Raw genomic sequence first — 9,826 nt, 5'->3', positions numbered from 1 at the left:
TAAGTGGAAGATGCATATATGTACTATTTCCCTGCTACAAGGATATGCATCAAGAATTTGAACAGAAAAAACATAAATTATAGCACCATAGATTCCTGTGGTATTGCCCCCCCAACCATCAATCTGCAAGACTCAGGTATTAGTAAGAACACAAAGTAACACAACACACACAAAAGTTACTGTTTTCTCAGAAAGTGAGGCTACATACTACAACTTAATATCCACTAGCTCTACAGAAGAACCTAAGAATAATGTCTTCAACATAAAAACATGACAAGTCAAATCTGAAAGATAAACCAAATTTATTTAAAACAAAAAATTAAGACAACGCTATTGCCAAAACTGAAGAAAAATTGAAGGATTCTTTTACTGATGTGACAAGACAGTCAATTAACAGCAGTTACATTAATTCTGAGAAAATCAGGTTGGGTTTACACTGCTTCAATTGACTACAGGTACTTTCTGCAAGACAAACTGGTTCCCCTTTCTTCCCCTCCCCCAAAAAACAGACAAAAATATCCTATAAAAAACACGTACATAATTTTGAGACACATGATCAAAACACAAACCATTGTCCAAAAGCCTGAAACTTTCCAACAAGGTTAAATCCTTGGTTGCTTCAACCAACCCTCAACGGGGGAGCTACAAGCACAACGCCGTCACCTCTGACAAAGAGCATCGGAATATTCCTTTTGGTAGACTATGAAGAAGGAAAGAAAAGTTTACATTTACAAAATCATAGTTTACAAAACATATCTGCTAAGCATACGACCAAATTCAATTGCAACAAAACATCAGAAACAACTCCAACAAATACAAGCTCAAGCATACAACGTTCTGTCATGTTAAAGAGATCAATACAATTAACACCAAGTCTGTGGATATCCTTTGTACTTTCATAACAATTTGCCCAAAACTTCTGTTAGATCTTGGTTCAAAAAGTAGTCAGGAATAGACTACTTTAACTATATAGCATAGTTTAGTTTTAAAAAAAGTTTTCTATGGGGATAAATACACTAAGTCCTTACTTTATAAATCTCTTCATAGGTTTCTTCATCAATCTCTATTGTAGTTACAGTTTCTTCCACATCACCCAAAATCATATTTAAGTGCTGATCATAAGCCTGTAGGAATGAAGTTAGTTTATTATTTCTTCCAAAATTCAAACATGAGCTTATAAAGATGAGAATTTTAGCAAGACTTTCAGACATAATTAGTTTAGCCCAATTTTGACCAAAATATGCCACCATGTCAAAACAAAGTAGTATCAGTTATAATTCCAAACAAACATCAACAAATCAGTACTCTGCATCTTAAAAAAAAAAACAAGGGAAGACATTTATTTTTACTGAAACGCTCTTCTGGGAAACAGCTCCAAAGCATTCAGTGAGAACACATACAAGAACTCAGAGACAGACACACTTCATTAACATTAAACCAGCTACACATTCCCTGCTGCCAGTCCAGCCTCCTGGAACTGATTGCCAGGGGTGACCTTAAAGTATATGAAAGCTGTAATTCATACAATGCTACAGAAATGTAAAATAAGCACATGTTGCAAAAAAGTTACAAACGCATGTTGCAAACTACAGGTGTGCCTCATGGATCTCTCCTCATCTTTGTGTTCCCAAAGGAGTTGAGGCCCAGTTAACATGGGGGGCAACTGGTTCTCCTCCCCAACATAGTACAGTACTCAGGAAGAATTTCAGAAAGGAACTGACTTACTAGAAAGCAAAAAAATCTGTCTCATCAAAAGACATACCACTCAGAAGAAAGCACTTAGGCAAATGAGATTTACAGAGAATCCAGCTGAGTACATATTCCATCATACCCTCATAGGATGTGCCTTAAGAGATACTTGTTTGACAATGATAATCTCATTCTTAATTCAGTCTTAAAGAGACCTCAGCATACTTCACAAGAAGAGGTCTGCAGCATTATTGCTCACGTCACAGACACAGAAACAGAAGCCAAAAGCAGCGGAATGAAATGTTTGGTATCATTCAGGAGACAAGAAAAACAAAATATATCTCTTGACTCTCTAGAGAAGCATTTAATAGCAGATAGAGCACTGAACAAATTAGATTTTTCCACTGATCACATTATACATTCAATAAGAGGAAGGGTTCAGCCCTTGTTACTAAGATGATCTTTAACCTACCTTCTCTAATAACTTCCACACTTTTAACCAGGAGATACAATTACTTGTGTTTTTAATCAATCAGTGGAATATTACAGGTAAGCTTGTGTAATAGATCGTTGTACGCAGTGCTTAGATGAATAAGCACAGCAGTGTTTCATAAGTTTTACTTACATGTAGTCTGCCTCTAAGCTCTCTGTCATTCCTCATTTTGACATAGATTCTTTCATCTAGACTGAGTCTGATGAGATCAAGCGGCTCCTCTACAGTATTTGTTGTTTGTTGCTAAAAAAATAAAATTAAAGAAGTTATTTGTACAGAAGAAGCCTGTGAACTTTTCCATTCCTCGGTATTTGTGAGACACGGAAAATAAACAGGTGAGAACATAGATGTAAATATTCCAAATAATTTCTTCACATCCTGCTGAACCCAAGTGCAGTTGGTATTGCCAGCCTACCAATGTTCCTCAGCCTGAGCAAGACTTCAGTTTAGTTCACGGCAAATCACACCTCACACGTACTGTCTTGTAGACTATATTCCTTACCATCAACCGCTGTCCATACTGCCGCAGAAAAGCACACGCTGAGTGACCCAGCACCCCAGGGCGCAGGCTAGAAAAGCCAAAGGCACGCTGACATTTTTGCCAGCACGCAACAGTCACCCGGGCGGCACACGGCTCCCCCGCTCCCCTCGAGGCCTGGCTGGACAGCACAGCGGCGAGGCCAGAAACCTGAGCACGCACCAGGTCACAGGCCGTGGGGCAATTTCATTTCACACGCACAAGGCGCTCCCCGCTCCCGGAGGCTGCCCAAGCGGGGGGCTCCGTCGGGAAGCGCGCCCAGCCCCAGCCCCAGCCCCAGCCCCAGCCCCAGCCCGTCTCCATCTTACGCCCCTCCGCGGCGGAGGGAAGGCGGGAGACGGCGAGAGCGCGGGCCCGGCCGCTGCCTCCCGCCCCGGAGGAAGCAAGAAGCCGCTCACCTGGTCCACCTCATCCGCCATCTTTCAAACCGCCTCCCGCGCGCTCCCGCGAGAGTTTATGGCCCTTCCCCTTCCCCTCCGACGGGGGCGGGGTGGGGGGCGGCGGACAGGGACCGGGACCGGGACCGGGACCGGGACCGCAACCGCAGCCGCAGGCTGCCCGGGCAGCGCCATGGCCAGGAAGCGCAAAGCATCGCCCCGGCCAGCGGCTGCCAGCAAGAGGCGTTCCGGGGGGCTGGGGGCACGGCGGGGCCTGCCGGAGGAGGAGGAGGAGGGTGAGTGAGGGAAGGAGGGAGGCCATGGCGGGCCGGGCCGGGCGCTGCGCCATCGTCGGGGCTTGGGGCCGCTCCAGGCCGCGGGTGTTTCGGCGGGGTCGGAGAGCAGCGGGGGCGCTGGGCCGCGGCAGTCCCCGGGAGGGAAAGGGCCGTTCCCTCAGGCTGGAGGCGCGGGTACCTTCTCCACAGTGCCAGAGGGCGGGACGATTGGCACACCGAGATCGGGGGGTTAAATCTGTGTGTGAAATGGGCCCCCCACGCTCGCTGGAAGCCCTGACAAAGGCCGAAAATCAGCCCCTGGAAGACCCGGTGAGGGTTTGTCTCGCTTCAGCCGCGGCAGCTATGACATGCGGGTCCGTGTCCCGGGCTGGTGCTCGGGTAAAAGTTCTCCAGAACAGCTTCACAAAATAATAATTTCTCCTGAGTAGCAAGTACAATACTTGTATTTCAACTGACCCCATTGGTAGGACTATAGGAATCTCTATGTCCTTTCTGTGCATTACATTATTATGAGTATTTTCCTTAAACAGGTCTCATTGTTCAATTCCTACCGATTTATTCATAAACAATGACATGCTCATCATTGTGACCGCTCACTTTCTTCTGTAGCTGGCTCTAATGATGTCTGTGGAGGTATTGTTTCTGATTGCCATGGAGATGAAACTTCATCCTTTAACATATCTTTCTACTGTCCCATGCAGATGATTTTGAAGAGAAAAAGCCCAGTATAAAGAAGAATAACTCAAAAGCTTCTGCTACAGAGAAGGAAGAAGGTTGTGATACCGGAGTTTCCAAGTCAGCAAATAAGCTTTCAAAACAAAAAGCAAAATCACTAATAAAAGAAAATAAAAAAATTACTAGAAATAAAGGGAGTCTTAACAAAGAGGAAACGTGCAGGTAAGTTTACTTATCATTCAAGTTTATAGGAGCTTTTTCTTAATGTTATTTGTTTAGAGCCCGATGCTGCATTTGTGCATATGAGCGGTTTATTTAGGCTGTCAGTCCAATTTAGTACGTTTGTGTCACACAGGTGAACAGAAGTACCATCTTACTCTTTGCAGAGTCAGTCCTGAGGAAGATAGTCTGTATGGGAAGGAAATACGTGAGCCTTTTCAAATTCAATGGTTTAAATATAGAATTTTATTTCATTTGTTATAGTTTTTACATGGGACTAGGGAGGCGTTATGGAATCCAGCATGAATAGAAGTGTTGGCCTGAGATTTGTGTTTAAAATTAGCAAAAATCTTTAAATATATAATTCTCTGGTGTTTTTGGAATCCAGATATAATATCAGCATGGTCTGCCTGTGTAGATTGCTATAACAAACGAATTAAAAGAAATTAAACTGATTGGTCTCATTTCGCCAGCCAGAGCCTTGGGTATTAGCATGGTGAAACAGAAACAGTTCCAATTTCAGTACACTTTGAAGGTTCAGTAAGAACAAATGGTTCAGTGAGCCATTTCTCTGTGTGCTCATTTGTACAAGCTGTTGTAAAGGATGGGGCCTTTTGTAGGTTCGGGCATATTCCTTCCTAAACATCCTTGCAGAATCAGAAACTAAGTTTGAACTGAAAAAATTTGGCTACATTGAGCCTGTAGTAATTTATGGCAGAGACAGTTTGCAGTCAATGTGTTGTTACTGATGCAGAGGTCATGCTTCATTTACTTCCTTATTCTTAGTATGCTCTCTATTTTTCTTAAATAAATAAGCACCTACATTTCCTGATGCTAAAGCCATTTTGATAATTTTAACAGTGATTCACTGAAGCCCCTTCAGAAGGAGATTAAATTGAAGAGCGAATCTCCTGTTAAAAAAGAGATGGATGAAGACAATACTGACGATGATGATGATGAAAGTGAAGATGAATGGGAGGATGTGGATGGTAACAATTACATGTTTATTCATTTTAAGGAGTAAATATTCTTACACACAATTTTTTTAGTTGTCATTTGATTTTTGAACCATTTGTCATTTGGTATAAAAGTATATACTCTATACCTAAAGTATGCTCCATGTGCATATCTGTATCTTTAAAAGCTCATATCTCACAATGCTTTTAGAATGGTTCCAAAGTAGAAAAAAAGCCAGATAACTACTGACCTGATGGTGGTGCCTTGCATTTGACTATTTGCTGGCTTATGTTAAAATTATGTTACCATGCCCAGAGCACTTTATCAGCTGTTTGTGTTAATCAGTATTGAGCAGATAAGAATGAGTCAATTTGAAGATTCAAAACTGCGACTTCCTGGTAAAGGAGAGTGGAGATTAAACCAACTGAGCCATATGATTAGGTGGCTGTCAGCAAACTGTGATAAGAATCATGATGATCATAATCTTCCTATTTTGCTGCTATAGATTTATGCCTTCTAAAGTTAACAGCTGTTATTTTTTTTCTTTGCTACTGTACCAGTACCTTTCAAGTCACATCTGATTCATTCACCTTTTCTCCTGACTGTGTTTCTCTGTGGCAGTGGCTTATCATTAGACTGTGATGAGCTGATTCCTCAACAGCAGGTGACTGGTGTCCCACAGTTATTTGAAATAACTGAGCATGCACAGTGTTACAGAAGATCCAGGGGCTGGTAATTACTGGGAAAGTTCTGTTTGTAGGTTGTTTGAACATTTTAGAAAGAATTGGTAGGTTCTTATCCCATTGTCAGACCTCTCTGGGGCATCTTTTCCATGTTTATTTCTCATTTAGTAATATTTTATTTTTCCAGAACTCCAGGAACCTGGCACAGATAAGTTAGAAGAAGCTGCTGTTCTTCCAGCAGTGGTACTGCCAAGCAATCCTGTCGAGATAGAGATTGAAACCCCAGAGCAGATGAAGAAAAGAGAGAGGAGGTAAGAACAGGGAAGTTAGTGGAGAGCTGTTAAAGGATGAAGTTAAAAACATTCTCAGTCTTGAGCAAGTCACTGACTTGTTCTGTTGTACGTGGAAATCCCCACTTTGTGCAGACTGTTGAGTTGGAGTGATGTGAGGTCATGGGATGGAGAACAGTTTACACACTGATGATTTTACCAGAAATCTTCACCGGAAGTTGGTGGGAAGGGAGGTTTTTCAGCTTCCTTGTAAATCAAGCATGTGACTTTGTTGTGCTTTAATATCTACATTTCCAAACCAGGGGCACTAGTAGCTCTCTTTAAGGAGAGCTGTGGGCGAACGGCATTGTTATACTGTAAATATTTTAAGAGCTCAGGTGGATGCCTCTGTGTGCCCATGCCTGAGGTGTGAGTAGGTGGGCCAAATGAATGCCCTCAGCATCTGGGAGCATTATACCAAGGAAGGCTTTCTGTGTGTGGTGGCTGGAGGCCTGATGATACCTCATGCTGTTACAGGGTGGGCACTGTCCCAGGCCAGCCCTTCATAACAAAGCAACCAGAATACTTGTTGCCTCTAAGATAAAAGACTTCATCAGTGAAGAGAAAACCATTTTTCCAGGAATCTGAATGTAATGCTAGCAGTAATCTAAAAGTCAAACAATTCAGAGAGTGAATTTTAAGTTTGGTATGCGGCTGTCCAAAGCTGTCTAGTACAAAAAGGTAGGCACATAAAGTTAGGTAGAATTTAGGTCATCTGAATGTATCCAAGCTCTTAGTAGTCGGGTGCATGAAGTTCACAGTGTATTAATCATATGCAGCCTGCATGCCTATTCATATAGCCAGTATCTAAATTTTTGTTAAGTGTGCACAAAAGATTCTCTGGAATGGCTTCTCTTTGTGAACTGATCCAGTTTAGGAATCTAGAAAGGCAGGTCCATCGAAAACCCACAACATCCATTTCTTCCTGTGCAGAGAAAAAAGGAAAGCTGAGTTTGAGATGTATCTTCGGAGAATGATGAAACGTTTCAGCAAGGAGGTTCGTGAGGACACACATAAGGTATTGGTCACAGAGAAACCTGGCAGAGAAAAAATTGAGCATAAGAATGTCTGTCCTGATTCGTAATGAAGAAGAAACTAATTTTCATCAAATAATTTGGGGCCATGGCTAGAAGTGAAAAAATGAAAAGGCTGTAGTCCTGACAAATGCTCATTAGACTTCTAAACTGTAAGTTAGAAACTTCAGTGACTGCTTTAGTAAAATTTGAAATCAAACCAAATGTGAGTAGGGTGTATATACCTCATTTGAATGTTTACCTGCTCGTTCTTTTGGTGTTAAAGTGTCAGTCATACAGAGTAGGAGACACTGACAGAGACTTCAAGGCTTTGTTGTCTTCTGATGTTAATGTGAAGACAGCCCTGTGTCCACCCTGCATATGCGTGGGAGGCTTCACTGTTACCTGCCTTTGTTAAAAGGAGCAGCAAAACCTGTCTTGTCTATACCATGGACAATAGCTCCAGCAAAGAAAATCTGTTGTGAACTCACTATAGAAACTTTTTTCTCTCAGGTTCACCTCTTGTGTTTATTAGCAAATGGTTTCTATAGGAACAGGATCTGCAGCCAGCCAGATCTTCATGCCATTGGTTTATCCATCATCCCTACCCACTTCACAAAAGTGCCTGCAGGCCAAGTGGACCTTCTCTACCTTTCCAACTTGGTGAAATGGTAAAACTCTCTCTGCTAATCATGCTATCACATAGATTGTAGAGCCAGGGTTCAGGGAGAGGGGTAAATGGAATTATCAATTTTCAGTGATTTTTCTGATTTTAAATTCAAGAGTGAGTGTCCATCCTTTTTACTGAAGGGAAGGATGAACTGTGAAGTGTAAGAATACAGTCACAAACATTAGACAATAAGTAGGTGTCTCATATTTCAGGTTTGTTGGAACCTTCATAGTCAATGATGAGCTTTCCACTGAAACAGGAGAGCCCCTTCAGTCAACCTTGGAGAGGCGCTTTGCCATCTATGCTGCACGAGATGATGAAGAATTGGTTCATGTAAGTGACCGGGAAGTGCAGGGGTTGTTGCTGAGTTTGGATGTTAGATCAGTGCTGTAGTGCTGTCAGGTCGTATGCAAAGTGGTGTCTGAGGGATGGGTTTAGAGAAAACAAATTGGCAACTTAGGTGATTCCGTGGCTTTTTGTTGTGGTTTTATCTGGAGTCCTTCTGTGATTAAATTATTCAGGTTGAACTGTGCCTAACTTGAGTGTCTAGTTCTGTTTGATGTCACTGTGTTCCACGTTCTGATATGGGTGGCTTTACGTATAGTGTATAGAGCTACTTGTTCCTAAGTATGCTTTGGCTTCTTTATACTGCTTTAGCAGTGTATCAGAGAAAACCAGCCTAATAAATTTATTCTGAAATACTAATTTGAGTGAAGAAATTCTTGGGCTTACTTGCAACCAGAGAAACTCTTCACAGATCTTTGAGTTGAAGGTTGATAGTTTGTTACAATGAATCACCACTGAAGGCCAAAGAAATTGAGCTTTGATTTAGAGCAGCACAAGGCCAAGGCTTCAATACGACTTTAAGTCTACAGTCATTTTGTGGTGGAATTTGATTAAGGGAAGAAGTGGAGTCAGTTGCTTCAAGTCACACAGAGGTTTTGCTAAAACAACCAAGGGAGGAGGAAACGCAGGAGATCAAATTGACAGGGGATATTTGAAAGAGCAAAACCGAGCTGCTCCTTTGCGGGTGCATGGCTTGCAGATCTGCCCTGTTGCTGATAGAGTGGAACGTTGCAGCTTCCTTGCTGCAAAACAGGAAGCAGTTGTGGCTTTGCAACCTTGCTGTGGAAATGCAGAGATGTCACTTCCTGAGACAGGAGGAAAAGACAAAGCAAGCCTTGCTGCTTAGGCAGCTTCAGCTGAGTCGCATGCAGGAAGGCAGTTGCCAAGTCACAGCTGTTAGCCACTCAGTTGTGACTAATGACATTTCTCTGAGTGGCTGGTGTTTCTCCTGGGTTCATTTCATGGTATGCGGTTGGCTTTGGCCACCTTTGGGAGGCAGGATTTAGAGTCATCTTACTCAGTTTTCCTCAAGAATGAGAGACTGGTAGGGTAGATAGGATTTGGGTGACTTATACCATCTGCTCTGGCAGTATGGGTCATTTAGCCTCTTTAGGAATTGGTTCCTCACCTGTGAATTAACAGCAGTACCCCTATCACAGTAGTAACATAAATCAGAGCCAGAGAAGACTGTGTGGTGCTTTAATGCTATAGCAGCTGGGCTACCTACACATCTGTGTCACTGGGCAAAGGGTAAGAAAGAAGATGATTTGTGACAGAACCCAGATTGTAAAAAAGTTTTAAGAAGTTTCTTTTTACATACATTGAAAAAAGATTAAACATGCTTTATTTTCTCTTTTGCAGATATTTTTAATTATCCTGCGAGCATTACAGCTGCTGTGTCGCCTTGTGCTGTCTTTTCAGCCAATTCCTCTGAAGGAGACAAGAGCAAAGGTAGTTTTTGTAGGGCATGTGGAATAAGGAATAGGTCACTAGTTTAGAGAGTAGGATTGAAAAGCTGGTTGTTGCAGCATGAAGTGAATC

The 9,826-nt window shown here is 42.3% G+C and overlaps 2 protein-coding genes across 4 annotated transcripts in view; one reads left to right on the top strand and one right to left on the bottom strand.

Moving 5' to 3' along the window:
• Positions 1-285: 285 nt before the first annotated feature.
• Positions 286-3,207, bottom strand: LSM3 (LSM3 homolog, U6 small nuclear RNA and mRNA degradation associated). The gene is made up of 4 exons (XM_042799321.1): positions 3,119-3,207; positions 2,315-2,425; positions 1,029-1,124; positions 286-700 (listed from the first exon to the last, which is right to left on the bottom strand). The coding sequence occupies exons 1-4, from the start codon at positions 3,137-3,139 to the stop codon at positions 620-622; spliced, it is 309 nt and encodes a 102-aa protein (XP_042655255.1). The 5' UTR covers positions 3,140-3,207; the 3' UTR covers positions 286-619.
• Positions 3,201-9,826, top strand: part of XPC (XPC complex subunit, DNA damage recognition and repair factor) — a 12,831-nt gene continuing 6,205 nt past the window's right edge. For 2 of the 3 annotated variants that reach the window (XM_032994887.2, XM_042799319.1), the window contains exons 1-8: positions 3,201-3,393; positions 4,095-4,290; positions 5,149-5,276; positions 6,115-6,238; positions 7,190-7,274; positions 7,783-7,940; positions 8,152-8,272; positions 9,647-9,736. In XM_032994887.2, coding sequence (XP_032850778.2) covers positions 3,291-3,393; positions 4,095-4,290; positions 5,149-5,276; positions 6,115-6,238; positions 7,190-7,274; positions 7,783-7,940; positions 8,152-8,272; positions 9,647-9,736 — 1,005 coding nt within the window. In that variant the 5' untranslated portion in view covers positions 3,201-3,290. Of the gene's footprint in view, positions 3,394-4,093; positions 4,291-5,148; positions 5,277-6,114; positions 6,239-7,189; positions 7,275-7,782; positions 7,941-8,151; positions 8,273-9,646; positions 9,737-9,826 lie in introns of all 3 variants that reach the window. The other variant, XM_042799318.1, reaches the window with a different exon arrangement.

This window comes from Tyto alba, unplaced genomic scaffold, assembly GCF_018691265.1.
Source record: "Tyto alba isolate M040663 unplaced genomic scaffold, T.alba_DEE_v4.0 Super-Scaffold_3, whole genome shotgun sequence".
NCBI lineage: Eukaryota > Metazoa > Chordata > Aves > Strigiformes > Tytonidae > Tyto > Tyto alba.
Note: the sequence above shows the minus strand (reverse complement) of the source record. Positions and strands in the feature narration are given on the sequence as shown.